Genomic DNA, 27,697 nt, shown 5'->3' on the forward strand with positions numbered 1-27,697 from the left:
CAAAGTAAAGAAAGAAAGAGGCTGTACGGACACAGACAATGAAAGAAGCACTGTAAGCAAGGAACATTTTCGTAACATATAATTGCCTTGCAAAGACCTCAGGCTCATTTTTCACACAATTTTTTTTTGTCCTCGAATGTTTTCCTCGGGAAGTAGTGGCCTTAGGTGACTATTTTCGGTACCAGCAGCACTGACCCAAGAAAAACTAGAAGTGCCTAAAACAGCTTACTCAATTTTGTTGTGCATTCAATGAATGCAAGGGTTGAAAGAAGGGATTTGATTGTATGAAAACTACCATAAATTAATACAAAGTTTTAATTGCAGGCTCATATTTCTAGTTCCAGGTGTGTACGACAAATGGGCCTTAAATGGGTGGACTCCTAACTTCAGAGCTGTGTGAATAGCTAATAGATAGAAAAAGGCACAATTATGTAAAGCATTTAAAATGAACAAAAAAAAAAAAATGTGAACATTTCCTTTCTGAATTTCAGGCTCAATTTAACTAGCACTGCTCCTAGAAAGTATATCAGGAAATTTTGATTACCACTGCTTTGATTACAACAGAGGTTTGACTTTTCAAATTGTATTTTTAGAAAATTCAGCGGACCTTTTCAGGCGTTTATTTCAAAACACGTTTCAGTTTTTTAGATAATTATTATTTCCGTGAAATGAGTTACTGATTTTTTCGGTAATTTAATGTTGTAATCCTGCACGGTCAAAAGCTGCCGTTGTTGTCTGCATGACCAGTTTATTTACCAATAGCTGTAATGTACAAAAAGTAGTACATGGAGCTGCGCTTGCAGAAGGAATCACTATGACCATTAAAAACTAAACACAAGTTAAACGAGATAGCTGGCAGATAAAAACGGAAAGAAAGTTTACTTCTAAGAAGTAGGTAGACATCTTATTGCTGGACTGTCGCGCTAGGTTGAGCGAGAGGGATGGGCACCACATGGTCTGCATGTTAATTGCAGCAATGGAACTTCAGCTCAATTGTTGGGGTGCCAATGACATTTTTTTGTGATGTCCATGCACGGTTTCATGTCAGTGTCCTACATGCAGTTGATAACTGTGCTCAGTTAGCTAGCAGGTGGTGAGGAGTGGTGTTTCCGGGTCTGCAGAGTATGCTAGCGGAGCAATACCTCACGCCAGACGTGTATTCAAGGAAGGAACCGAGTCCCTCCCAATCGGTACACAAAATTACTTTCAGCCCCTCCCAACAAAAACACCATCATATTACTCCTGTGGCTTTCATACTTAGTTGACTTTCAACTTTAACCGAGTGCAACTAGTACTCAACAGCCAACTAGCTATGTCTTGCACGCTGAGAGCACTGACCTCGGTTAAAATCAAAAAGTCCCACCCCTACTTATACAACAGCTGCAGCATATTTTATTGTTATCAAAACAAGCGCTAGCTTCTTTGCAGTACACGTAAGTAATGCAGTGAAGTATACAAAAAAATTTAACTCTCGCGCAGTGGTTTTAGGTGCTGGTGTGAACAGCACCAAAAGGGGAGATAAGCAGGCAAACACATGCTAATTAACAACACCTGCTGCACTTCCTTCTGCTTTTTCATCAAAGTTTACAATATTCTCTGCGACTTCATTTCTGCCACACTGCACAACAGGAAAATATACGTAATGTGCTCCCTCTGCTCCCTGCTGCCAACCCAGCAACAGGTGCCTGCTAGCACAAAGAAAAGGAAAAAAAAAAACACCAACCCTCACTGCCAGTCTGTCTGTTGCCGGTTTTTCCTTAATGCTTCCTCATATACAGGCAACATTGTCCTCAACGCAGAACTTTATTGCTGTCTTTAACATTCAGACTGCTGGAGCTTCTGGAATTTTCAGAGCCCACTTGAGAACTTTGAATTTGGTTTCCTGCCCCAATCGTCCAGATAGTGTGATACCGAAAGTTTCCTGGCAGTTTTGGATAGCATCTGCCCCATTTGAAAATCGCCATCATGGAGGAGCATTCGGGTGCACCATAACCATGGAACTGTGATCTTCAAAATTTTCAAACATCACAGATAGGTTAATACGCTCTTCTGCGAACACCTGAACCAAACAGAACTGAGGACAAATGACAACGACGGAAGTGGAGTTTTCTACAATGTGGACGTGCATTTCCGAACGTTTACTGTACCCATAAATCATTTATTCAAATGAAAAAAATAAATAAATAAAAATGAGCAATACATGCATGGTCAACATTTGCTGTTCAAATCAGCATCTGCTTTCCTGAATCACTGACTTCGAAAGCTTTCAAGGGCTGAATAGGGGCTTAAAAATGGGATGACAGTTTATGTTTCTCAGGGTCACACTGTGCCTGCGAGAGACCTCAGCAGAGCCAAACATCAAGCAGTTTAGAGTCCGAGTCTATTAAAGCTAGTTACGACGCACAGACATAGCCATAATTTCACAAAATATGGCCTCGAGGATTTTTTTTTGCCAAGAGAGGCGAACTATAGATGTCTTAGAATCTTAGAAGCATTCTTTTTATGCTGGAATCAATACCAGCTCATCGGGTAGCGAGGCAACATAAAAATATTCTTTCTTTTTTCCCCGCGAGCTCACATTTCGTCTACTTCTGGCCCACGACTACCAGTCTTAGCAAAGCCGCCAACTAGCACAACTCTACCCTTTAACCTTGTCTCGAAGATACTGAGGCGATTCCGTTCAGGCGATGCCCGAGTAGCATTGAGTCAAGTCTCACGGCCGTCGCGGGCGAGGCCCTCCAACACGGAAGGGTGCGCAGGCAGATACGAGCATGGATACGCGAGGCCCATCTCCACCGGCGACGGGCACGCTAGGAAGCAAGCGGCTGCTTGGCTGACGTCATCCGCTGCATGCGTGGCCTCCTCTGACGTCATCGTCTACGCGACTGTGTCGTCAGCGCCAGCCGGCCGCGACGCCATCTCTCTTCGGACCGGTGCGACAAACCGCGCGCTCCCGACCGGCGCGGAAAAGGCCTCGGTGGCGTCAGAACGACCCCTACGGCCAGCATATCAACCGGTAAACAGGTGTATACGAACTCTACACGCATATACAGCGTTAAAAACATAAACAAACGTGAAAAATACGAAACAACGGGAGTATATATAGCGACCGTTTTAATGAAACATGACCACATCGCGAGGAAATACAGAACACGATAGGCGAGTCCTGCGGCAAAATCCTTATCAGATTGTGGACTTCCCCCGATGTGATCTGCCTCTGCCTTCCACAAACACACGGATTGCCTGTCGTAAAAAAAAAGGCGGTGCACTAAGCGCTAGCCGTGTCGGTTTTGTGCTTGTTCGTCATCATCGTATTTTTCGAACGGATGTATTTCACGATGAGTAAGTGACTATTATAGCTGGCGGACACGTGTATACAGCCACGCTAATTATGTGCTGATAAAAGCAGGACAGCACAGAACACATGCAAGACGGCAGCTATAGCTAAAGAAACTAAAAGCTGACCTGTATTATCAAAGTGAACCACAATATCAGTTCACTTTACCAGTATCCTCATGAGTTGTGACATTTGAGAGGGCCAGCACTTGAACAAACGGTTGCGCTAGGGCACAACTCAAGAACGAAGCGGAAAATGTGCCTCGACAAGAGACCCTACAGGCAACGCAGTCGACCTGTTTTCGCGACGTCGCGGATAATCCGCGGTTGATCCCCGGTAATCTTGGGATCAACCTGTGTGACCTGAGATTAAGCGGCAACCGCATGAAGCGATGTTTGCGACGCGAAGTACGATGGCGACGCCCGTCGCGGATTCCGCTGCCGCTGGTACACCCGCACGATGCGACGATCGAGACTTGGCGACAGAGCGGCGCGTTCTCAGTGAAGCTCGGTTGCCCCCGCTTAAACGTCCAGTCACCACGCGTTATAAAGTACATAACTACGCTAGTACCCAGCTTTTATGACTAAAGAGCGTAAGGATTCACGGAAACGATGATGAAAGTCCCTCTTTGACATAATTTCTGGGGCAGAGCGCAACGACCTTAAACTACATTTTGTGGTGCTGCGACTATAGGAAGAAGTCAGACATACGCCACAACATCCCTTCTTGTTGCACTACTCCTACCAGGTTTTCACTGCTTCTCCGTTGAAACTGCGAACTTCGCTCGCAAAACAGCACTAGCTAGATCGGAAGTTACGTGCCAGGAAAGCCTTCTGCTACTCTCGGGAGTTGCTTCCAGGCTATGGGCGAGATTTTCGGCAAGCCCATAAACTGAGCGACAGCGTTTCGGCGGCTCCCTGCAGGACCCCATCGCGCGGCGTGTCACCGTGAATTATCGCCTCTTGCGGATTAACCGCGACACCACAAGAATCGGCCATTGGCTGGAAGGCCTGCCCTGAGGGGCATTTGCCGCTTCATTCCCGAGTTGCATCCGACTACAGACACAAGCGTCGTTTGGTGCATATTAATGCGTGAGCATTAGAGGGTACGTGTCGCGGAGAATGTGAAGCCTTCGCAGGTGAAGCCACAGTTGTGAAGCTCTGCCCACCAGGTTGTGAACGAATGGCCCACCGTGGCAGGCGGCAGTTAAACTAATTATTGGTCGCGAGAGGTTGTCCGGGATGAGCGCCAGGAGTGGTATGACTACCAGGGATCTACGAATGTGAATGAGAACTACCGTAACAGCGACTGCTCAAGCGTATGCGTCGCGCCGCCCGATAGAGCGCCATTGAGTTTTTTTGTTTTTTTTTTCATCTTTGTACACAGTCTACACAAACAGCTTCCCTGTTCTCCCCTTCACACACCGGTCACTGTTCGAGTGCCATCCACGAGCAACGCAGTCGCAGCGGCAACTCTTCCTACGTTTCTTATTTCCTGAATAAACACCACCAGTCACACCACCCGGGGCGCAGCTGCTGACGTCACGAGAAGCGGGCTCTGAAATATCCATTTCCTCTTTTGCCCGTGCCTTTCGAATCGCCAAGCGCAGCAACGGTCACGGAGAAAATACAAAAAGCAAGGATTTAAGACCACGTCGGCGCGGGCTGAATCCGTGACGCAAACGCTCCCCGCGGCATCAGCGACGAGTGGCCGACAGTCTCTTCAGGCGAGAGCGCATCGTAGAAGGCGACGCGATCTTTCCGCGACGGATCACGGAGGCGTAAGCTACAGGCTATTACTCCAGCCACCAACGAAACGAAAGCAGCAACATGACGTCAGAGAATACGGCGCCACATTGACGTCATCACCACTTGGTTTTACGGGAGCGCTAACGACTCTCTGGAACTGTTCTGAAGCTTCCTTTACAAAAAGTCAATCGAATTCATGAACTCGCAACAAACTCTCTATGCAAGTGTAAGGGCTACAGCAAGTCACGACGCGAAGTCAATAAGCCAGCCCGCGCTCCCACATGAAAACGGAGACTCGATAGGCTGTCGTCACGGGTCCCACACTTTTCCAGCCACAGCGACGTTAGCACTTCCGTTCCGGCAGGACACGATTGCCGGCTCAATAATGCAGCTGGAAATGACATTTTCCAGCTGGAAATAGAGTGTCATTCCTGCTGGGATTCAATGGTTGCCAGATCAATAATCCGGCTGGAAACGAGAACATTTTTCGTCCCGGTCTAAGCTGTGAGCGACGCCATCTGATCGGGGTCTTCTCATTACGTGTGAAGGTCGGACCAGCCTCGCAGATTAGCCGCCATATCCGTGTGCACCGAAAGTCTGCCACCGAATGGGGCAGTCAGCCGGATCACTACAATCCCGCCTTATTAAATGAGTTTTTAGGAGGCCATTGACGTACTCTCAACAACCTTGCGCGGAGCAGCATCCTACATTTATTTTTATTTTAATATCCTGTATTTGTACATAGTGTATAATGCCGCCCTACCCCTATTCTTTCTTCTATCGCTCCCCCTTATTTCCGCTAGACACAGCTCAGGTGCTTAAGGTTTCGATGGCAGATGTCGCGGCTAGCAACAACTGTTCCTTCAATTTATATTTTTTATTACCAATAAATAACCACTCACAACAAGTCGTTGAAAGGCGCCTGTCGGGCGTTCAGAACGATTCTGCGAGCATAGACGAACTTGTATGCAGACGTCCATGATGCCATATCCTATACAGTGACTGTAATTGTGCAGTGTGCGTGGAAGGAGGCGCATTATATTTAGTAATTCAAATTGCTGCAGATCTAGCCTGACGGGAATGCCCATCAGACATGATCTATACTGTCATATAAATTCTAGAGGCCCGCGTACTGAGCAATATCAGCGTACGTTAAACAACCCCAGGTGGTCGAAATTTCCGGAGACTTTCACTACGCTGCCCTTCATAGCCTGACTCATTTTGGGAAGTTAAACCCCCATAAACCACAAACCTATACTACATACTGTATAATCAGCGGGGTCTCGAAACGAATTTCACCTATAATCAAGCGCGCAGCGCGGACGCGATGTTAAATCGACGACCTCTTCTTCTGGACGAGTTGCGGCTTTCCCCTTCGACGTCTCCGACCACACTACCCCCCCCCCCCCCCCTCCCCCCCTTTACGTGGGTTTTCCTCACTGCTCCCCTTTCTAGGTCACAAACAGCGCAGCTGAGCTTCCCGAACGGCGTTTGTTAACTACACGCAACTTGCCGCGGCTGTGTCCCAAGAGGCAGCCCAAGTGCGACAAAAACAAATAAAGCAGGATGACGGCGCACCAGGTTGTCTGCAACGCGGACGCCACAGCAAGCAGTCGCAGCGGTGCAACGCAGCCGAGCATCAGTGCATACACTGTATACCTTTACGAAAAGAAATACAACCAGCACAAGTGTACCGCGCCTGTTTCCGTCTCAGCTGCAGTCCAGAGCGCCTTAATTACCCGCGTGCGAGATGACTGTTGGCGAATGGAAGCGTCCACGCTGGCGTCGAGCCAATTGGGAGGGCTCGCACTGGCGAACACGGGTCCCTCACAGGACCACTTTCCCAACGCTCGCGACAGGTCACAAACAGCCTTCCAGCGAGCGACGCAAAAAAAGCTACGCTCCGGAGAATACCGACAGTGGGACGACGCACGCGTCCGCAGAGTTCGACGCGGGTAGATGTGTGACCGCTCTATTATCTGCGCAGATCGCGGCCTAAATAAAAGGTCGTGATAACAGACACGCATAGAACTGCCAGCTTACAAATAAAAACCGAGCTGGCTGCACCAGCCAGCCACACAGGCCACACGTCTCCACGATCGGTGTGAACGGAAATTAATCAACTTTCCAAACATGGGCGTCGCCACGATATGCTGGCTAAACTGTTGTGGACATCTGGCGGCCACCTAGCTTGCGTCGTGTGCACATAGCAGTCCAGCGAGCAACAAGGCGACGCTCAGCTACGAGCAGCGGAAAAGTAACGACGGTGGCGACAGAGCGCACGCAGACGACACGCGGCCAGCGCACGCAGTCACGACAGAGCGCGCCACACAGAGACAGACCAGACAATATACTGCACGTACGAAAAGCCAGGATTTCTCAAAGGGGCGCGCGAAATCCACGGGAATAACGAACACTGGCATGCCATTCGAAGCTTACCTCAGGCAATGCCAAAAAAAAAAAAAATCTGAGAGACAAAAATGAATTTGTAGACGCTTTCTTCGCCGCCGTATACACATGCCGAGCCTATGCTACCAACGCGAACTCAAACTTCTGAGGTCAAAAGCTGGAAGGGACGCTTAAGCTCCACCTTCAGTGTATGGCGCGATAGCGTAGTGGGTTGATTCCCATATACGCAGGTCATTCTCTACATTCATAGATCCCTTGGAGTCCTCATAACCCCTCCTGGAGCAGGGGTGCAGCGGTTAAGCGATGCGCCAATGCCCTGCGATGGCAGGTGCTCCCAGCGGTGAACCTTGTGCAACCTTGTTGTGATGACGCCGTGATAGGTGGCTCACGTACGTGCCTCCTAGGTTGCTCTCTGGGGACGCCTGCCAGAGTCGTGCCCGTGATTTTTCGCTCACAACGCCGATGCCTACAACGCCGCCATCAGATTTTCTTATGAACAAGACATTAAGAATGCGCAGCCAAACATCATGGGATCCCAACACAGAAAACAATTATGTGGTGCACCCAGCGATCACACGCCATGTATACCCCATAGCTCTGAGCAGACTGGAAGCGTGCACAGTGCGCTGCCATGCTCCCTTCCTCGGGCCATCCATTCAGAGCATCGGGTCCTCCCTATCCTACCTCATCCTCTCTGGCAGTCCGCCCGACGCAATCGCGGTGGAGCGCGCGCAGGCGAAGGCAGCGTGAAGGCTCGACTCCCTCCCCGCTGCCTGCCAAGTTCGAATCGGCAACGCTCAGGGCTGCAGCAGCACATTCCGCCACAGCGCGCATGTGGTCGGCGCGACCGAGAGGCTCGCAAATCCGCAGGCGCATCTGCCCCCAACACGCACACTTCATTCTGCGGGGGAATAAATCCAAGAGAAACTAGTGCGTACCTTACAAAGCCCGGAATCTCGAGATTCCGTGCTTTGTAAGGTACGCACTAGAGTTAAGAGTGGACGAACAGAAGCTAACCTTTTGTTATCATATAAGAACAACAATTTACAACAAAGCGGACAACACTGTTGGGTCTGCCACCCGGCGAGACTTGTTGACGTCGATCTTAATAACACCCATGCGGAAAGTACGACTAACCATGCGCTGACGCAGCAAGGAAAGTCGTTCATTAGCGCGTTAACACAACAGCACCACAAAACGCAGATCACAAGCTAAAGCTTCGAAGACGGTCAGCTTCACCAAGAAAAACAAATGGGGTCTCATAACCTCAGCAAGTATACCAATAGTCAGTCTAAGCGAAGATTTAAGGACATCCTGAATAAAAAGAAAAATATGAAAGCGGTTCGAATACGAATGGAATAAAAACCAAACATTCGATTCGCATTCGCACAGCCTTGAGCTTGCGGCCCAGCACCGCCCTCTCTCATAATAACGTGACATTAAAGGCAACGCAGTTTCTAAACAAAACTGCTGGAGTCTTTAACGGCAAATGCATGCGAAGAGGACCAGAGTGAACACGGGAAGTCTAAAGGGTTTATACACGACCTGCTATCTGTCGTCTACTGTTGTTGTCAGACCATTAACAAAGTATAGCGACGGCGGAAGCCGAAGCGCACGCGATGCTTTCCGCACATGGAAACGGGCATGGCAAGGTCTCCGGGGATTCGGGGTCTCTTAAGACACGCAGTGCCATGTCTCTCTATCTCGACCAGAATTACCAAACTTATAAGCGTCCGCCGCAGTGGCTCAGTGGTTATGGCTCTCGGCTGCTGACCCGAAAGACGCGGGTTCCATCCCGGCCGCGGAGCTCGCATTTCGATGGAGGCGAAATGCTAGAGGCCCGTGTACTGTGCGATATCACCGCACGTTAAGGAACCCCAGGTGGTCGAAATTATCCGGAGTTCTTCACTACGACGTCTCTCATAGCCCGAGTCGCTTTGGGATGTTAAACCACATAAATCAAACTTACAAGAACTGGCGAAGCTGGCAATATTACCCATGCTACAACGAAAACGTAACTGCGTCCCCGCCCCCACCCTCCTTCCCCAAATGAGTGACCGTGGACTTCGGAAACACGTCCACTCTCAAGAAACAAACAAACAAATAAAAAGCGCACCGACAGCGGGCGGCCCAGCCGTTTGCGTAAGTTGGCAGCGTGCTCATCCAGTCACGCGCCCAGTTCAGGTGAAATCTCCCCTTCCCGACGATATTATGCGCAGTAGGGGAGAACGGGGAAGTGCGGGCGGGAATAAAGAGGGCGGGGGAGAGAAAAAAAAACCTAAATGCGCCCGCGTACACACACACACAACCGCTGCAGGAATGACGCGTAGGCGAGTGCAGTGCATGGTATACACGACCCACGCCGCCACGACACATTCTTTCCGCAGCTACGGAGCACATACCCGGGGGACAGCCGTCCATCAACTGCGCCCGTCATCCGTCGCCCATGCACGTTGCATCGCAGAGCCCCTCCGAAGAAAGTGCCCTTTCGGCGTAAGAGGAGGGTCACACAAACACACGCACGCACACACACGATAACGCGTAGTACACGCAACTCGACGACCACTTCTCGCACTCGCGGGGTGGGTTGAGGCCGCGCTTCACTGTTTCGTTTCGCTTTCGAGGAACGTTCCGACGCACCACTGTGTCAGACGCACGCACGAACAAGGGGCACAAAAACAAAGGCAAAAGCTCCGAAAAGGGACGCGGCTCAAAGAGGAGAAGCAAAAACGGAGAAGGAATAACACCGAGAAGGGAGGGAGGACACACACAGTTTCCTCGTCGTTTTCGTCGTCGCCGCGTTTAAGGTTTTCATCGCCGTCGTCCCTCGTAAGAGGCGGCGTGAGTGAGAGAGAGATATATAACGTCAGCCACCAGCCAGCCGCGAAGTGGGGCCCATTTCTGGAGGACCCCGTGCGTGCACGGGTTCTCACGTTTTCACCGGACCGAATGCATCGCCATCGGAGAGACGCAGCAGCAATGGCGACGCGAAAAAGTCCCCAGTACACGAAGCACACTCAGAGGAGGAGGGGCCGGACACGGGTCTCATAAGCACGACGTCCATCGAACAACACGGAGGCGACCGCCACAAAGAAAGGACAAAGGAGACGACGGCGAGACGGCCGAGTGCGTCGCAAAATGATGATCGAGGACCCGAGTGTGTTTGTGCCGCGAGTCCACAACCAAGCGAGCTTGCTGGCTGGCTGGTCGTCGGAAAGAGCCCAACGTCTATCTCTCTGTCTCAACGGCCTACAGTCTTACTGCCGCCAATGCGTCGTCGTAAAGTGCGTCTGTGCGTGTGTGCGGGTCCCCCGGAGCCCTCCCCCCTTTCCTCCCTCTTTCCCTTGCCGCAGTGCCATCACGGCGTCACCTTACGGGAACCCTCCGCCCCGGGCCCGTCTCCCTTGCTCTCTCTCTCTCTCGGGCTTTCCTAAGGACCCGTTATATTCTCGGAGAGCCGACCCGTGGGGCGCTATTTTGGTCGGCGCTGCTCGGGGGTCGCAGAGGTGGAGGAGAGGGAGTCTCAGGACCACGGGCTCCGAAGAGGGAGGGGAAGGAAGCCTATCGGGTGCGCAGCGCACGAAGCGTCGTCACCCAACACCGCGCCGCCCAATTTTTCCGAGCTCCCCATCCTCACCGCTCCTCCTCGGCAGCGGAGCGGCCCTGCATCCGCTCCGAATCTCCGAGGCGGACAGCAGCCCGAAGACCCGAGCGAAGGACTCGGCCAGCTGTTCGCCTTCCTCCGTCGAAGACGCGCGCGGAGTTTTTCAAGGGAAGCCGTCGACGCGGCTGGCTTGGTCGTCGGTCGTTGCACTCGTTCGCGCTTCTGCCTCACCAGCTGCCTCGCTAAGCGCACTGAGGAGGCGACAGTGCGCGCGCATACACAGAGTTCGCGTCGCCGCCGGATGTCATCGACTTCTGCGTCTTTTCCTTCTTGGCCCTGTCTTTGATTTTCAGCGCCGATATATAAGCGGGCAGGCGGCACCGAGTGAACACCCTCTCGACGGCAGGACGTCAACGACTTCCTCCTGCCTGCACCTCCTCCAGCGCGTCCGAGCAGCAGCCGAGAGGTATAATTAAGAAAGCTGCACGGGGCGTGAATGACGCGTACAACAAACGCCGTGCCTGCACAGCACCGTCCTAAATGACGGTGCTAACCATCCCGGTTAGCTCAATTGGTAGTGCGACTGCTCCTGTGAAGCGGTGGTCCCGGGTTCGAACCCCGGACCACGACGAAATTTTCTTTAACTACGAAGTTTCCGTGCAAGCTGTACAGCTTTCCTTTGTAGTCGTATGGCTAGGCTTGGGTGGATGACTGTGAGTAATTTACTCCCTTATTAAAAATCTACTCCACCTTGGGGGTTCCCCCTAAACATCTGACCAACACCGTCCTCCCAAGGTAACACCACTGGGATGAACAACCATGCGGTCAAGGACCGAAGAGCTATAGCTATAAGCCACGGACAGCACATGGCCTTATTGACTGATTGAGTTACTGATTGATCGAATGAGTGACCAATTTTTACGTATGAAAGCTACACAGTAGGTCATGAGGCACGTGTCAGTGGAGGGCTTATTATTATCGAAACAACGATCATTATCGACCTAGTGTTCTTTAACATGCAATGAAAGCTCAGTACCCGGGAGTTTTTGCATGCAAACTCCATCGAAATGTGGCCACCGCGGCTGCATTCTAGCCGGCCTATTGCGCCCGAAGTGTTTTGCTTCTTTCTCGGGTATACGATATTCAGCACCACTGAAACAAAACGAAAGAAAATCAAAGGCAGCGGAGCAGCGAATTCCGTTGTGTTCAGGAAGACGAGACTCGTATAGCTAGCGGTTATACTAAACTGCAGTCTTCGAAACATTCACAAGAATTTTCTCCATACCCAAACCCCATGTGCGTTAACGCGGACGCGACGGCGCTGACTCATGCGCCTTACAACAGAGGCGGCACTTTTAGACGCCCGACACTTCGGTTAGCTCCCTACGGAAGCGCCTAAAGTGCTTCCGCCAGGTACACGTCACCTGGGAAAGAATATACTTTTCCGGTGGGCAGACTTCGACACCGCTCTTGCGCAAAGGCACCGTCTGGTACAACACCTACAAAGGAAAGCGCCCAGCCGCCGGGGCAGCACCTAAGTATACAACGAAGACAGCACTACAAATATAACCAAGCCACTCACAATCGAAGGCCGTTAGAGGTGTCTACTGCAGCTTTTTCTGCGCGTGCGTGCGTGTGTGTGTGAGTGTGGAAAGGCGAATGATAACGATAACGTTTTCACGTGTTCAACGTAGAGGCCACGAGAGCCACATGCGCTGTGAATGCAGGTAGCCTTCGGACAAGGAACCTCCAAGACCGCACAACATTACTGCTTCGGCTTCAACGGGGGACTCAGAGATTCTGACACGCTGGTGCCGCATTGGCTGATTGAACTTGTTTAATTCACACTCCTACAGGCGCCTGAAAAGCTGATCCAGAATTGTGCCACTCGCCATAGACGAAGTGCAGATGGCTAAAATGCGCAAGAGAAAACAGAAGGCCCGGAATGTTGGAAAACTGAATGGGAGACAAGGAGGCCAAGGTAAAAGCGATGCACAGCCATATACGAGATTCGAGAAAACGGCGACTGGGTTCCGAAAAAAGCTAATGCAGTCCGGCCGATCGCTGATCAGCGAAAAGGTTACACAAGCGTCCGGGGTCGTAATGTCATGCATTATACACCGTGATCAATACGAAGGTCACCGGCTTCGCGTCAGCCAGCCGACACCAGTAAATTTTTCCTGATGTGGCGGTCACCTGCTTTTCAATACAAGTGGTGGTGCAGAATATGAGTATACCGAGGCGCCAGCTCGGTTCGTGTATTTTGTCTGGTCTTCGTGGAAAACTGACTTCGGCGTAGAGCACCTCATTCCGGGTACGTACGTCTCAAGCCTATAAAGTGGCCACCTTCAAATCGATTCCGACCCTACAGGCAGGAAGCATACCATTTCAATTTTTTTTTGGTCTTTACACCATTGCATTCATATGGATAGCACGACGGGCAGGGATATATTTTCAATTCTTTTCTCGTCGTCCCACCGTAGTTTTCGTATGTATGGCTCAGAGGAAGGGACGCAACAGCGATAGCAGAGCTCGATGGGGCGTATACCGTGCATGATGCGAAGCTGTTGTCGCGACTGCTGCGCTCCCCGTCGGCAGACGACGGCGACTGGGGGCCGGCGCCAGGCGTCAGACACGGGGCGGAGGAGGGGGAGGAGGAGCTGCCAGCCACACCGCCGTTGTCGTCGCCCGCCTTGTTCTGGTGCTGGGCCGAGCGACGCTGCTTGAGCCGCTTCCGCTTCTCCGCAAACTGCGTCAGAGAGAGAGAGAAAGGGAGGGTGCTTTAAAAACAATCACTCAACAAAACACTCGCGCCGTCTTACTGGCATACCTGCCAAAGGGATTCTACACGCCCAGCGTATACAGACATCTCGCGAGAAGCATTCATCAGGCGAGCTGCCTAGGGTCAGGAGACACAAGAGGAATGTTTTACGCCTGATCTGAATTGATTACCAACAAGAGTGCGTGCGCCGCGCAAGACAGCGTGGCTCGAGACGCCGCAACCCGGCTCCCAAGCTATGCAGGATCTCTGGTTGGATTCCCACAACTCAGAGGCAATTTCTACTTCCGGGACATCTCTCCATTGGGGCTAAACCGATAACGGACATCCATCCGAAGAATGCGAAGAGTTGGCGGGGTTTTGCACCATAAAAGGCACGTATTAACCAACAAAACAAAGGAATACACCGGGCAAGCGGGCACGATTGTCCGGTTTGTGCGCCTATGCGACCATATAAAATGACGTAAAGTACCAGGCGGGATCCGTTTTGTTCTTTCGACAACAAGTTCCCAGGAATGCCAGCTCCTGACACCGCGCCAATTCGCAGACTGCTTAGCGTTACAACGCACACTTCTTTCTCTGCTTCAGCTTCCGATCACGAACCAACGTTCCCAACGCTTTCGTAAAGAATAGCAATGAGTACGTTTGGCGGAAATACGATTGGCTGAAATATGGTTTCCGAGCCAAACGTTATCGCCTGCACACATGATTCCTAGTCCGACAAACGATTACATTGGTCTACAATACCCCTCCCCCCCTCCCCCCACCTTTTATTTATTTCTTAAAGTTAATTATGAGAAAGAAAATAGACAAGAAGCCCTGAACGCTCCCGGCTAGCTGAGAGAATTCCTTCGCAGACGGATACCGTTCGAATGAAAGCCCTATAAGACCAACTATCTTCGTGCACTGGTTGAATCCCGTTGTGCAGCACGACCGCGGAAGGGACTGGACTGTGAGTGCAAGAAACGTAGGGCGCCGCAAAAAAAAAAAAGGAAGAATGAAAGAAAAGAGAAAACAAGTAAACACCAAAGTGGCCTCGAAATTGTCTCACACACCTCGGACCAGAGGTTAGTTCACTGCCTGTCACGAAAGGCGGTCGCTCGCGCGCATGCCACAGGGCTAAACACACGCGGCGCTCAACGCCTCATCGACGCGAGGCCGCGTAGGCGTTGTTTACCTTGGGACCTCGACCGGACATCGGGGCGCCAGGAGCTCGAAACCCGGCTCGCTCGAATGAGGCGCTTTTCGCGGCAACGTCGTCGTCTTCGCGCGGGCTTTTGGCCGACGGCATTTCCGGCATCGCGGTGAATAGTGCGCAGTTCACGACTGTGAACCCGCATAAAATATCGTGTGCACTGATCCAGCAGATATATATTTATTTCACGTTGGTCACACAGAACGACCCTGTGCGCGCAGTAGCATAGCAAGATCCGTGGCGACCCTTCCTTCCAACGCCAACGTCGTCTTCATCAAAGCAGCACCAAACTCTGGCCAATTCCCCACCGTGGGTACGATATGCCATTGCTTCAGAGGTAACGCCGACAACAACCCCAATTCCGATACATCTTGAATTCGTTTGCAATACGTGCATGCCGCAGCCTCGAAATGCGCGAAAAGCGGAAGTAAAGCAAATTGGCGCGCAGTGTAGGAACACGGTCTCGTCTTCGCGACGCACTGTCGCCGCACGATGCCGTTTTCGCCATAGTCGGACACAATTCAAGAACAAGGCGGCTTTTCCCTAACAAAGGGCTGCCCTTCCAGCCAATGGCGTCGGCCGATTCTCACAAACCTGCGAACGTGACAACACAGGGAGGGGCTTGACAACCCAGGGAGGGAATTATCCTTGACCATGGAGGAAGGGGGCTATTCTCTTTCGTCATACCACTCCCAGCATTGCTGTGCTATAACAGGTTCACGAGAATCAGCCGTCGCCATTGGCTGGAAGAGGGTCGGTCCTCTGACGGGGAAAACCCGCTTCGTTCTTGAGTTGGATCCGTCTACAGCAAGCGACACTCCTAGGAAACATACACCGACAGCGGGGAATGCACGGTGCCTTAAATGCCACCCAGCATTAAATGCAGTCCAGCGCGCACTTGACGCGCCTTCCCACACAGAAGGTGTCCCAACCCGCAGCTCATAGAGCGAACCGTGCACACGCAGTAGCCAGGTCACGCGAGACCGCGACAACGCAGCGCAAGATGGCGGGACGAAGAAGAGGGGGGGGGGGGGGGGGGGGGTCGACAAATGTCTCAATCACAAGTTGTCTCATGAAAAGAGGCTGCCGCGTTGTCAGCTGCATTCCCTGCACATGAGTGCGGTCGATCGGCGTCCGGCTGTCTGGGAAAGTCGACCAGCAGCTTCTTATCCTTCTCCCCCCCCCCCCCCCCCCCCCCAATTAGACATGCGCCTAATTGCCTAGCGCACTAAAACCGCACTACCGAGTGACGAGACGCGCTCTTTACACACGTGAATGTATACGACGCAATAACGGCGGTAACCGGGACACAGCGCGCCATAAATAATACATGCGCGGAACATGCGTCATAAAGCGAGCGGCCCCAAAATGAGGGCTTCACAGGGAAGAACGGCCCTTCCGAGTACAAAGTTGCGGCACGCTTTCGCACAAAGCGCCGCGACTTCGCAAGTGTGCGCGTATATGCGGACACGTTGTGCAACGCCAGTGTATGAGACCAGAAAAGGGAGCGGGAATTCCGGCACCTTCTCCGCGGCTGCCTCGCAGTGTGAGAAACGACGCTGGACGCAGTCTCCTAAAGGGCATTATTAGGCAGCAGTTGCCTCTAGGCATGTGCAAGACAGATTAGTACCTATGAATGCTTCTACATAGCCTTGCACCTTACATGGTGAGAAAGCAAGCAGCGGTCATTTAGTGAACGAAGGAGTGCGTACTCGAGAAAACTCTCTCGCAATCAACAAAAAGATGTCCAGGCTTAGCTTGGTTAAGCCAAGAATGCGTTGCATATTGCGCGGTCTTTTTGCGCGAGGTATTGCTTGGCGGCACTCGATTTTCTCAGCAGCTTTTCCTCCGTGACGTGACGGGACGGACGGACGGACGGACGGACGGACGGATAGGAGTGCCCCCTTTGAAACGGGGCGGCGGCAACCGCCACCATGCTCAGCCGTTTTTTTTTCTTTCCTGTTTTTTTTTCTTATTTTTTTCCTTTTCTTTTCCTGTTTACTGTGTTTGCAATTGTCACCAAGAATCGCCATCATCTTTACCTACGGTTTTTCCTCCGGCTGTCGTGACGTCACGTCACGTGGTTTGGTGGCTGCCCGGCCGCGCCCAAGGGCTGAACTGAGTGATTGCAATATGCTACGCATAAAATGTTGGAGGGGACACTTAGGCACCGACTTCAGGGTATGACGCAATAGCGTAATTGGTTAATTAACGCCAATATGTGCGGAATTGCTCATTCTAGACTTTACATTCGTAGATTCCTGGGAGTGCTGATACCCCTCCTGGCGCAGTGGTGCAGCGGTTAAGCGATGCGCCACTGCCCTGCGATGGCAGGTGTTGCCACCGGCGGGGCTTGTGCGACCAAGGCTGCTCTTCCCGAGCGACCTCTCCGGGCATGCATAGCGAGTTCGATGAGCGGGATTCGAAACCTCTGCCGCTGACTAATCCCCCTAAGGAACAGAAAAGTTTGAGGAAAGGGGAAGGAGAGAAAAGGAGTATCACCACTAAGGGCGACACAGATGACTGACACGTACGCGAAGCCCGCGAACTGGCAAGTTGGCTTTCCCTCAGTGTCTTACAAGTCCGAGGAGAAGACAGCTTCGCGGGTCCATCGCTGATGAAGTAAAACACCACCAACAACAACAACAAAAAAAAACGATTAAAGTTTCAGCTACGAAGCTCCACGGTTACCAGCAACGGCGCCGCTACAGAACAGTTTAGCATGCGACGTGATAAGAGACAACAAAATGACCAAAACCAAATCCGATGGCCACAAAGAGGCGCTTGGCCGAATCCGACCAACGCGAAAAGAAGCACGGCACGATGCAGCCGAATTGGCACATGCAGACGTGATTCATGCCACACGTTGAAAGCAGACAGGTTGTGGTGCAGTATAGCATAAAAACGGAAACCAACGGTAACGGAGATCCTTTCTTGGCATGTACGTACAAAAGCCACAATGAAAAAAAAAAAGAAAAAAGAAACGGAGAGACAAAGAAATAATCGTCCACGCATAAAGTGGCGGAAGCGTGGTCGGTAAAAGCATGCCACGAGAGATAACAACCGCGAGAAAGGTGGCTACGGAAGAAGACGAGAGAAGAACGCGCGCACCGTGGTGGCACAGACCGCACGGCGCTGGCGAAGCAATGACGAGAACGACACCGCGATATGCGCGCGGAGAGGCTAAAATAAAAACAACCAAGAGGAAATAAGCGGGAAAACAAACGGCGCGGGTCGGTGGTACCACTCGAAGAGCGCGGCAGACACCATTGTCTAGCTCCCACCGCGAGCTGGCTTCGAAGGCCGGGATGTCCGCTGGCACAAAGTCAACACACACAAGTGGTGGAGGCGAGGTTGCACCACCAACGAGGGCTCATCTTTGGCACCCACTTCGAGTCTCGGTTTCTTCCAAGGCCACGCATCGAGGAGGGTAGGAGGGAGACAAGACGCCCAGTTCTCGGAACGGAACGTAAAATGCGAGCGCGCGGCTCCTTTCTCCGCTGGCAGGGGGGAGGGGGGGGGGGGGGCGCGGGCGTGACGCCGGTGCCGCCAACGAGTGCGTTGCGTGTGGATCCCTCCACACTCTAAACACGAATACACCTATATGGGAGTAAAAAAGAGAGTAAGCTGCCCTCTAACTCTGTGCGATAGAGGACAACTTTACTCCCTTCCTTCTCCTTTCTGTTTTAGAGTGTATGTACCGACTGTTCGCAGCTGCAGCCCCTTGATGCGTCCACCCGGCAACAAAGAGTCGTTCGGGAGACAAACTCTAGGCACTCTATTTACTCCCAAACGCGGATGATTCGAGCACTGCTGCGTTTCCGAAAAAAAAAAAAAAGTTCCTACCAAGCCATGACATCACGTCCTAGGCGGAGCTTCACTCCCTGGCAAAGCACGACGGAGCAAGACGCAACGGACCCTCGATCCCGCCCGCCCTGAGCGTACACCGGTGCTGGCTTCCGGCCAGTCGGGGGTTCGCTGACGGAACACTTAAATCGGGAAAAGTTTTATGACACGCACGGAGGGTTCGTTTGCTCAATGAGTTCCCCGTTGAGCATTTGCTAACCCGAGTCTGGGGTCTGCTGAAAAAGAGCTCAGGACAAAGCCACACAGCACGAGGCGACCTCTGTTCAGCGCGCCATGGGTTATAAGCGAGCTGCCCCTAAAATGAGGATCACGACGGTCATCCTTCCGAACATACTCTAAGAGAAAGGAAGGGGATGCCGGTCGCTGCGTTATTATGTATGGACAAAATTTTCAGCGCTTATAAGAGAATACACTCTGATCGAGAACCTGCGTCGCAGCCACATAAAAGGCGGCCTTGCGGAGTAAAAAAAATAAAAAAGATCTAAGCGAGTCGGTCTGCGAACCCCAACTTGATCGGTAAGTGCGTTTCGCCTGTCCTCCAGGCCGGCTTGCCCTCAAACGCGCAGACACACATATATACACCCGCTTAAATGCACAGAGGCGAAAAGTATAATCTATAAACCGTATAGGTCCCGAGCGGCAGGATCGACGGCACCTGAAGGGTAAATGGCGAAAGTGATCGCTATAGCTAATCCTAACTTATCGGTTTCAATCTTACAGCGCGAGGTCGGCTAGATGAGAGAGAGAGAAGACGGTACGCATGCACGAGGTTACATAAATCCCAGCGAAAAGAGCCCGCGTTCTCCCTTCACGGCTAGATTCAGGCAGTACATGCGATGAGTTGTATTGAGTTCTATTAAATGGTGTTATTCATCATGGAAGGTTGATAAGGATCACAGCAAATGAACAGGAGAGGCATTTCTCCTGCTATGGCGCTAGTCGGGCTGATGAGGAGGATGATTGGGCTTTATGGTGCAAAAGCAGGAAATATTTCTAAAACGTTAATTAGTCAAAAAGCATTCGTTTCGCTTCAAGAACATAAATACACGCGAAACACAGTACGCACTTCAACGTCATTTAAGAATGCAATGTGTTCGTCTTAACATCCTCCATGGCAATCGGTTTGCTAGTAGTTACTCAAGTTTCACGCAGGAAAATAAGACGTGGCTCGCCGTGCACTCTAAATGCGAATTACACCTCTGCGGGAGTAAAAAGGGAGTGACTTACTCCCTTTTCCCCTCTTTCACTTTAGAGTGTGACAACGACTGCACATACATACTTAACAAGGTTAATTACCTAGTTTTATAAGTACGAAATCGAGTGCAAGGTAAGAAAAATTGCGAGGACACTTTGGCAACTAAAGTGCTGAGAGGCGAAAGCCGAGGACACTATGCCGTGACGACTTCCGGTGGACGTGACGTCACACCGTTCCCGTCGCTATATCGATACCCAAATTATACATCTTTCGGTAATCTTAAGTGTTCATTGCGCCTAATTACACATTTTCCCATCTAATTTGACACAAATCCCACGTTTTTCCTACCATTCCGTGAGAATTTTCACTATGTCGCGAAGACTTCCGGCGGACGTGACGTCACACCGTTCCCTTGGCTATATCGACGTCCGCGCTATTTCGACACAATTTCGACATTTTTGCCTATTTTTGCTATAACTAATTTTTGCGACATTTTTGCCTATAACTAATCTGCAGCCATCAAACTTGGCTTCTAGGTTCATTTTTTCCTCTTCCACCTGAAGCAACCACTAGCTTTCTTTTTTTTTTAGTTCCCGAGTTAAACTCGTGTGACACGCTTTGTTAGCAGACGACAGTATGAACGACTAAAGGCTTTCGCCTTAATAATGCCCACAGAGAACTCCCCATATGGGAGCGGTTCGACCAATACCATGCGCATGTTATTGTTTTCCAGGCAGTAAGCAAGCTCGCCGTGATGGAGGGAGAAAAATGACTCCGTTAAACGCCACCAGGGGGGAAGACAACGACAAACGGGAGCAAATCTGCGGGGAGCGTTCTTCTACACCCCCCCAAGCAATCAAAAGGCGCGGCACGCGAGGACGAATTCTTGCGAAAGACGCAAGGTGCGCGCTATTAATAAACCGCCGCCCGCCTCTCAGCATCGGTCCGTACAGGAAGCGAAGCGCGGACGCCGGTGAAGCGTGCAGCGCATACGCGGTAAGCAAACGGGGGCGGGAATGCGCGAAAGCGGAGAGGCACGCACATCTGTCAACAAGGCCGAAACCAAAATCGGAAGCGGCCGCACTCGGGTAATGGTTGCCGAAAAGGGCGACTAAACAACAACAACAAAAGGGGAAACTAGAAAACGCGCCGAAGAAAAAGTTCCGCGGGGACGCAGAAAAGAAAAATAAATAAAAACCGCGCGCTACCGTGGGAATTCCCCGCGGCGACCAACATGTTTTCGTCGTTGCTGGCAAACTAACATGCTTCCGCGTCGACCGCTATAGTGAGTGTTGTGTGTGTGTGTGTGTGTGTGCGTGCCGCTGTGCCAACGAACGCGGTCAGAGCACAGAGAGGAGAGAAAGGGGAGAGGGAGGGGGGTGTTGGCTGCCAGGATAACGATGCGTAACGCGGCGCGAGTGACGCACACGATTTCATCGTGTTCGCTGATAGAGCGCATGCGCATCCGCTTAAAAAATGGAGCTCCTAGCTGCTTTTCTTTCTTTCTGTAAGCAGGATGGATAATTAATTTCACGTGCACTGAGATTCCCGTAGACAGGATGGTAATCGAGGTACAAGTCCAGCCGATCTTGAGGTGAAAGCAGCCGCAACATGTTAACCCGCTTAATTGATCGTGAAATGCGAGAAATTCGTGGGGACCGGATAACGCTACTGCGTAAACCGAGCCAGGCATCGGCTCGGACAATGCGCGCACAAATAAGGAAGGAAAAAGCCTCGGCGTCATTCACCCCAGGCGCGAACTTAACAAAGGCCCTAAGCATGTCTTCGCAGAGTGCACAGCATCATAAAATACTATTATCAGTCTCCGCCCACAGATGCAGGCGAATACGCTGACAGCCAAAGGCTTAAAAATAAGGAAAAGTAAATACACGCCTTTTGTAATCGCGTCAAGTCTCGGGTCACTGTGCCCAGGTCAACGTTTCTAGATAAAGACAGTTGGAAAACTCTGTCCGGGTATGCGGCCCCTTTCTGTCGCCGATTTCATCTCAAAGAGATGCGAGCGCCATCTCTTGGGTGGTGGGAGTACCGCGTTTGTTTTCTATGGTCTCCGTGACCACCTCAAGCATCGGTACTTTAACATCGCGCTTGATCTCAGAGGCCACGATTTCTCTTCACCGCCGCGGCGCCCATTGGCTCATTGCATTGCGCCCATTGCGCTCTACGTCTGGGGTACGTGAGGTAAGGATGCTCGAGGTTGAGCTTTTGGCTGTAAATATCGGAAAAAATTGGAAGCCCTTCTTTCCGCGGTTTAGAGAAACATGACGTACCGATTGCCTCATCGTAGTTTATGTTGATTATATTATCTAAAAACGTTGAACTGGGAGTAGCAGACGACGCGGTCATCCTAAAGCGACCGCAGCGCCACCGCGTAGACGGCGATCGCGAGGGGCCGCTCGGCTCCCTGGCTCGCCGGCGAAGTTTCCCAACTGTCTTAATCTAGAAACGTTGGCCCAGGTGCAGCTGACGCAGCACACACAGGACGACGCCCGGCGCGCCGGCGTCACTAAGAGAGCGGGAAGTTCAAATGAAGAAGAACTTGTCGCAGCGCTTTGTGTGTGGGTGACGCACAACTTTTTTTTTTCTTTTGCCACGCGGAGGTGAACCAGACACTTTACGTTGTGCAGCCTAATAATGTGTTTCTCTTTACAGTGGAAAACTAGAGGCGTGGAACAAATGGAAAAAAAAAATTGGCAGTGGTTTAGCTCTGGTTAAACCTGGAGGATTGCGAAAGCAACGAGGAGAGAGAGAGAGGCGATGGAGAACGCGCGGCTGCGGCGGCCCCGGCACGCTAGCTATGCGCCGCTACTGCGCATGCGCAACTGGCGAGCAAGGCGGCGGCACCTCCGAGTGACCCGCGCAGCGGCGGCGCGCCAGCTGTGCGCCGTGTGACGTCACTGCTCCTCGCGCATGCGCAATATGGCCTTTCGTCAGCTCCGCGAAATGGCTCGCGACTCGCGTAGTGTTGCTCTCGCAACAAAAAATACAGCCATCAATCAACCCGGACGATCGCTGGAGGCATGGCGCTTTCAGCTACGCAATACAGAATAAATGCGCTCATTACAGTAGCTTATCACGACTCAAAACAACAACACAAAATTACAGGAGACACTTAAGCTCCGTGTTAAGGGTACGACGTGATAGCGTAATGGGTTAATTCATATTTATTCACTAGGCAATTCTCTACATTACACACATAGAATTCTAGGGGCTCAAAGGACAGAAAGACGACATTTTCAACTGAACAACAGGTAGTAAATGTTACTACCTTGCAGTTCCTACGCACAGTCACTACCTACTACCTAGGTAGTCATATATGTGACGGTTGTTGCTACGCCAAAATGCAGTAACCTCAACTACCTTTTTTTTTTATAGTGTATGGTGGCGAATGGACAGTCGTTGCACCCCCGGTCATCATACGTTTGTTTTCGACTTCCCTTCAATTTGAACTTTTCGTTGCTTCGCTTTGTTATTCATCTCTCTTCGTTAACCGGAATCGCCCGGGTCTAATTTGCATGCAGTCCAGCCGCAAATATACGTGTATTTAGTGCTGTGTCAGCAGCTATCGCTTGGTAGTCATTGCATAATGTCAACGACGCGTTTGATTTTCCTTTGCGTGTTACAACACGTGCGTGAAAACATAGTCACCTCAATTTTCGGCTCTGTCTCATTCACAGCGCTGAACATAAACCGGCTAACGCTGGGGTCAAACACTAGTCGCTTTTGCCTAGGTTCGGGAAGGTGTCTCGCAATGCTCCGAAGCTGTGCAGTACTACCGGCAGTGTAGCCTAGCATACGAATCTGCGCCCAAAAAACTGTGTCGAAGCACGAAATCGGCTGGCGGTACTTCCTTATCTGGCGGTGGTATCTGTACTTAATTTTTTTTTCGCCTTTTCTGGCCTATAAAAGCTTGGCTGCAGTTTCACTTCTATTCGCACTTGGCCACATAGAAAAAGCGGCAAGTTTTGATGTTCCCGTGCTTGCGCGATGGGATGCTTTTTTTTTTTTTCGAAGGCTTCGGGTGTTGTCCCTAACACAGGGCATAAAGAAGAGTATTATACGAAAAAGCACGTTCGGTGCAGATACCTTAAGACAGTCTCTTCAGTGAATACACAGTCCTTGCCCCACACTAAACCAATGGAAGAAATCGGACATCTTCGCCTGCTGAAGGACAACGATGGCGCAACGGACGGAACGAAGTCACGTCATCGTGGGGACCGGAGCCCAGGCGATGTGCTACGCGGGTGGGCACCGACGAGAGCAAGGGAAAGGGCGGAGGAGAGGCGAGAGGCGAGCTACCGTGTCACGCTCATAACATACGGGGCGCTCCCCTCTCCCCGACGCGGCCTTGGAGAGCTTCCCTCCTCGGATCATTACACTGGCGTTCGCGACGAGCACGCAGACAGGCAGCGGTACATGTATAACAACGCACAGTACACGAGCCAGCAACGACGTTAGGTGCCGCCATGCGGATCTGCGGGTGACGCAACGCCCAGCTGAGGGCGCCCAGACGCGAGCGTAATTTACAAAGCTTCCCGCAGAATAGTGCAAGGAGCGAGCGGTACCGATTGTTTTCCAGCCGGAGGCGGAGAAAAATAAATAAAAAAGGCAACCGCCGCGTCTGGCGATCGAGAGTCGATCGTGAGAGTCACCCGCCACGCACGCACACTACAACTCCCGGGAGCAATATCGAGCCTTGGTCCGCGCGGCAGTTGAAGTATACACCGATGCCCGTCGAAACAGTTCGTGATGGGCTCGGCACGAAGATGAGCTCGCAACCACGCGGTGACGTGATGATGATGTCAAAAGTGCTTACTGCATAAAGTCGGCACTTCCACCAGTGCATGGCATTAAGACGCTGGTAGCGTATCGTCCCATTTTTTTTTCGTTTGTTTGTTTTTGTTCGCGGCTTCGCCGTCTCGTATACCAGCGGGCAGGCGCTTGTCCGAATTGCGCAAGAGACCGAGAGGTGTATGCCGCTGTCTCTAAATACAACCGCGCATGGGACTTGTGCCGTATATACAAGACGAAAATATACATTTAGGGGAAGCACTCATGATCAGTTGGGCTTTCTTGCGTAGAAGGTGGCCTCGTGCGCAGTCAGTGCAGCCGACTCTGCGCGACAGTACACACGTCAGAAAGAAAGTGGAAAAGACACGGCGTACGCGTACGCGACCGCGAAAAGACTTAAAATGCGTGGTCAAGCACACAATAACACGTCTCACTTCTGATTTGAACTCCGGGTCGCAAAATTAACTCCTCGGCATGAGTCCTGCGCCACAAAATTTTGCCTGCGGTAACTACACACGGTATACCCTGCAAGCTCTTCGGACACGCCGATCTGTCGTGTGCACGTGCGGTGGAGCACGTAAGCTTCGCGCGCTGGATTAACAATGCTAATGCCGAAGGGGTACGCAAGCGCACACAACCCACGGAACAAGACAAAAAGACTGCTATAGTGCAGAAAGGGGCGAACGTGCCCGCTGCCACGACGGGGAACAATGCTGTCGTCCTGCACGGTTCGGTGCGATTCGTCGGGCACGGTTGGCCAGTCACATGCGTCCACGACGGACAGAACACGTCTACGGGGGGAAAAAAAAAACTGTCCTGCGCGTATTGCTGCCGGTGCGGGAAAACGCGTGTAACAATGTCGAGCCCAATGGCGGGAGTTACTTCGTCACAGGGCGCAAGCCCATCGGGAAAAATACACCAGCGCCCACCAGACACCGGCACTCATCTACAGGCTCTTATAAAAGGTGCCGGTTCCCCGAGCTGTTAAAGCTCAAGAATTTGGACTATTTCAATGGAGCGGCCAGCCAGCTCCATGGTCAGCCGACCGCATCTTCGGGCGCCGCTCGCAGGAAAATGCTCCACGACCGACACGACCACGTTTAGACACTGACCGCTTTGACACTTCTACATCAAAGAGTTTAAGCTGAGCCACGAATGAAGGAATGATGCCCCATCACATCGCATATCTAATATATATGGTTGGTTTATGGGGTTTAACGTCCCAAAGCGACTGAGGCTATGAGAGACGCCGTAGTGGAGGGCTCCGGAAATTTCGACCACCTGGGGTTCTTTAACGTGCACTGACATCGCACAGTACACGGGCCTCGAATTTCTCCTCCAAAGAAATTCAACCGCCGCGGCCGGGATCGAACCCACGTCTTTCGGGCCAGCAGCAGAGCACCATGGCCACTGAGCCACCGCGGCGGCTATATATCTAATATATAAACGCTTTGCTACACGCGCTACGACTGTCTACATAGCTGGCGATCGCTAGGGCATTACGGCTGGCTATAACGGGTGTTTAAGCGAACACTTTCAGAAATTTTCTGAAATAGGCTTTTTGCGGTGAAAATATGGCTTTTGGGCATATTATTACCAGTGTTGAAGGACACCAGAAAACCGGTGAATCGTCTTAAGTAGTAAGCTGGTTAACTAATTTTTAATAATTAACTTTTTAGCTAGTAGAGTTAGGCGCCTAGTTGCAATTAGAGACTTGTAGCCGGTTGTCAGTTATAGCCATATCAGTTTTTATAATCGCGAAAACGCGATTAGCCTCGCGGCTGTGGCTCGACAAAATTTGGCTTTTTCGACCAGTTACGCGCGCTGGAAAGGTTGCTTGGCCTGCATGCTTTTCGAAAGCGCACGTATTTTGGCACGATGTAGCCAAATTTTGTCGAGCCACAGCCGCGGGGCTAATCGCGTTTATAAAAACTGATATGGCTATTACTGACGACCGGCTACAAGCCTATAATTGCAACTAGGCGCCTAACGCTAGTTAAAAGTTCATCATTAAAACTTAGTTAGCCAGCTGACTACTTAATACTATCCACCGATTTTCTGGTGTGCGCCAGCATTGGTAATATTACGCCGCAAAAGCCACATTTTTACCCCAAAAAGCCTATACTTGAAAATTTTGTAGTGTTTGCTGACACACCCGGTATACAACTAGTAATCATGGGCCCTTAGCGCCTTCCGTGAGCAGGCGAGTAAAATAAGCCATCGTTCAACGCAAAAACGACAGAAAACGAGGAATACACAGCCCCCCCCCCAAAAAAAAAAAAAAAAAGAAAGAAAGGAAGAAAGTAGCTGGCGACCACTGCAGCCGCTGTTGCACAACCGCTCCATCCATGCCCTTTTTCCTCATTCCTGCCGCGTCAGATAGCGTGATACGGCGACCGTGTAATGCAACGCGTGCAATATACAAGGATTACAGCTACCGCGGTGCGACACGTTATTCCGCTATTACCCCTCACTTCGCCCCTTTGTTAAGAACAGCGGCCGGTGCGACTTTCCGTGTATAGTATGCGTACACGCAGTCATGCAACGCGTCGCAGCGAGCGAAAGAATCAGCGCTCGGCATTCGTCGCCGATGCGAACAAATGCGTTGGTCGCCACGGGGGTCAATGAGGCGTGCGAGAACGATATCGCGCCTAGGGTGCTACAACGGTATACACAAGGAGTTCCCGGTTCGCTGCAAAGCGAAGGACGAAAAAGGAAAAAAACAAAACAAAAAAAGGGATCGATAGCGTTCAG

General features: G+C 51.4%; 1 protein-coding gene across 11 annotated transcripts in view; it reads right to left on the bottom strand.

Annotated features, from left to right (window-relative positions):
• Positions 1–27,697, bottom strand: part of LOC149343186 (uncharacterized) — a 229,454-nt gene that overhangs the window by 94,268 nt on the left and 107,489 nt on the right. For 9 of the 11 annotated variants that reach the window (XM_089545721.1, XM_089545724.1, XM_089545722.1 and 6 more), the window contains one exon: positions 13,647–13,847. The exons of 1 other annotated variant lie outside the window; for it this stretch is intronic. In XM_089545721.1, the coding sequence (XP_089401847.1) occupies positions 13,647–13,847 (201 nt within the window). Of the gene's footprint in view, positions 1–9,896; positions 10,523–13,646; positions 13,848–27,697 lie in introns of those variants that run through there. One more of the 11 variants, XM_089545727.1, reaches the window with a different exon arrangement.

Source organism: Amblyomma mixtum, chromosome 5, assembly GCF_055824585.1.
Source record: "Amblyomma mixtum isolate Tamu chromosome 5, ASM5582458v1, whole genome shotgun sequence".
NCBI lineage: Eukaryota > Metazoa > Arthropoda > Arachnida > Ixodida > Ixodidae > Amblyomma > Amblyomma mixtum.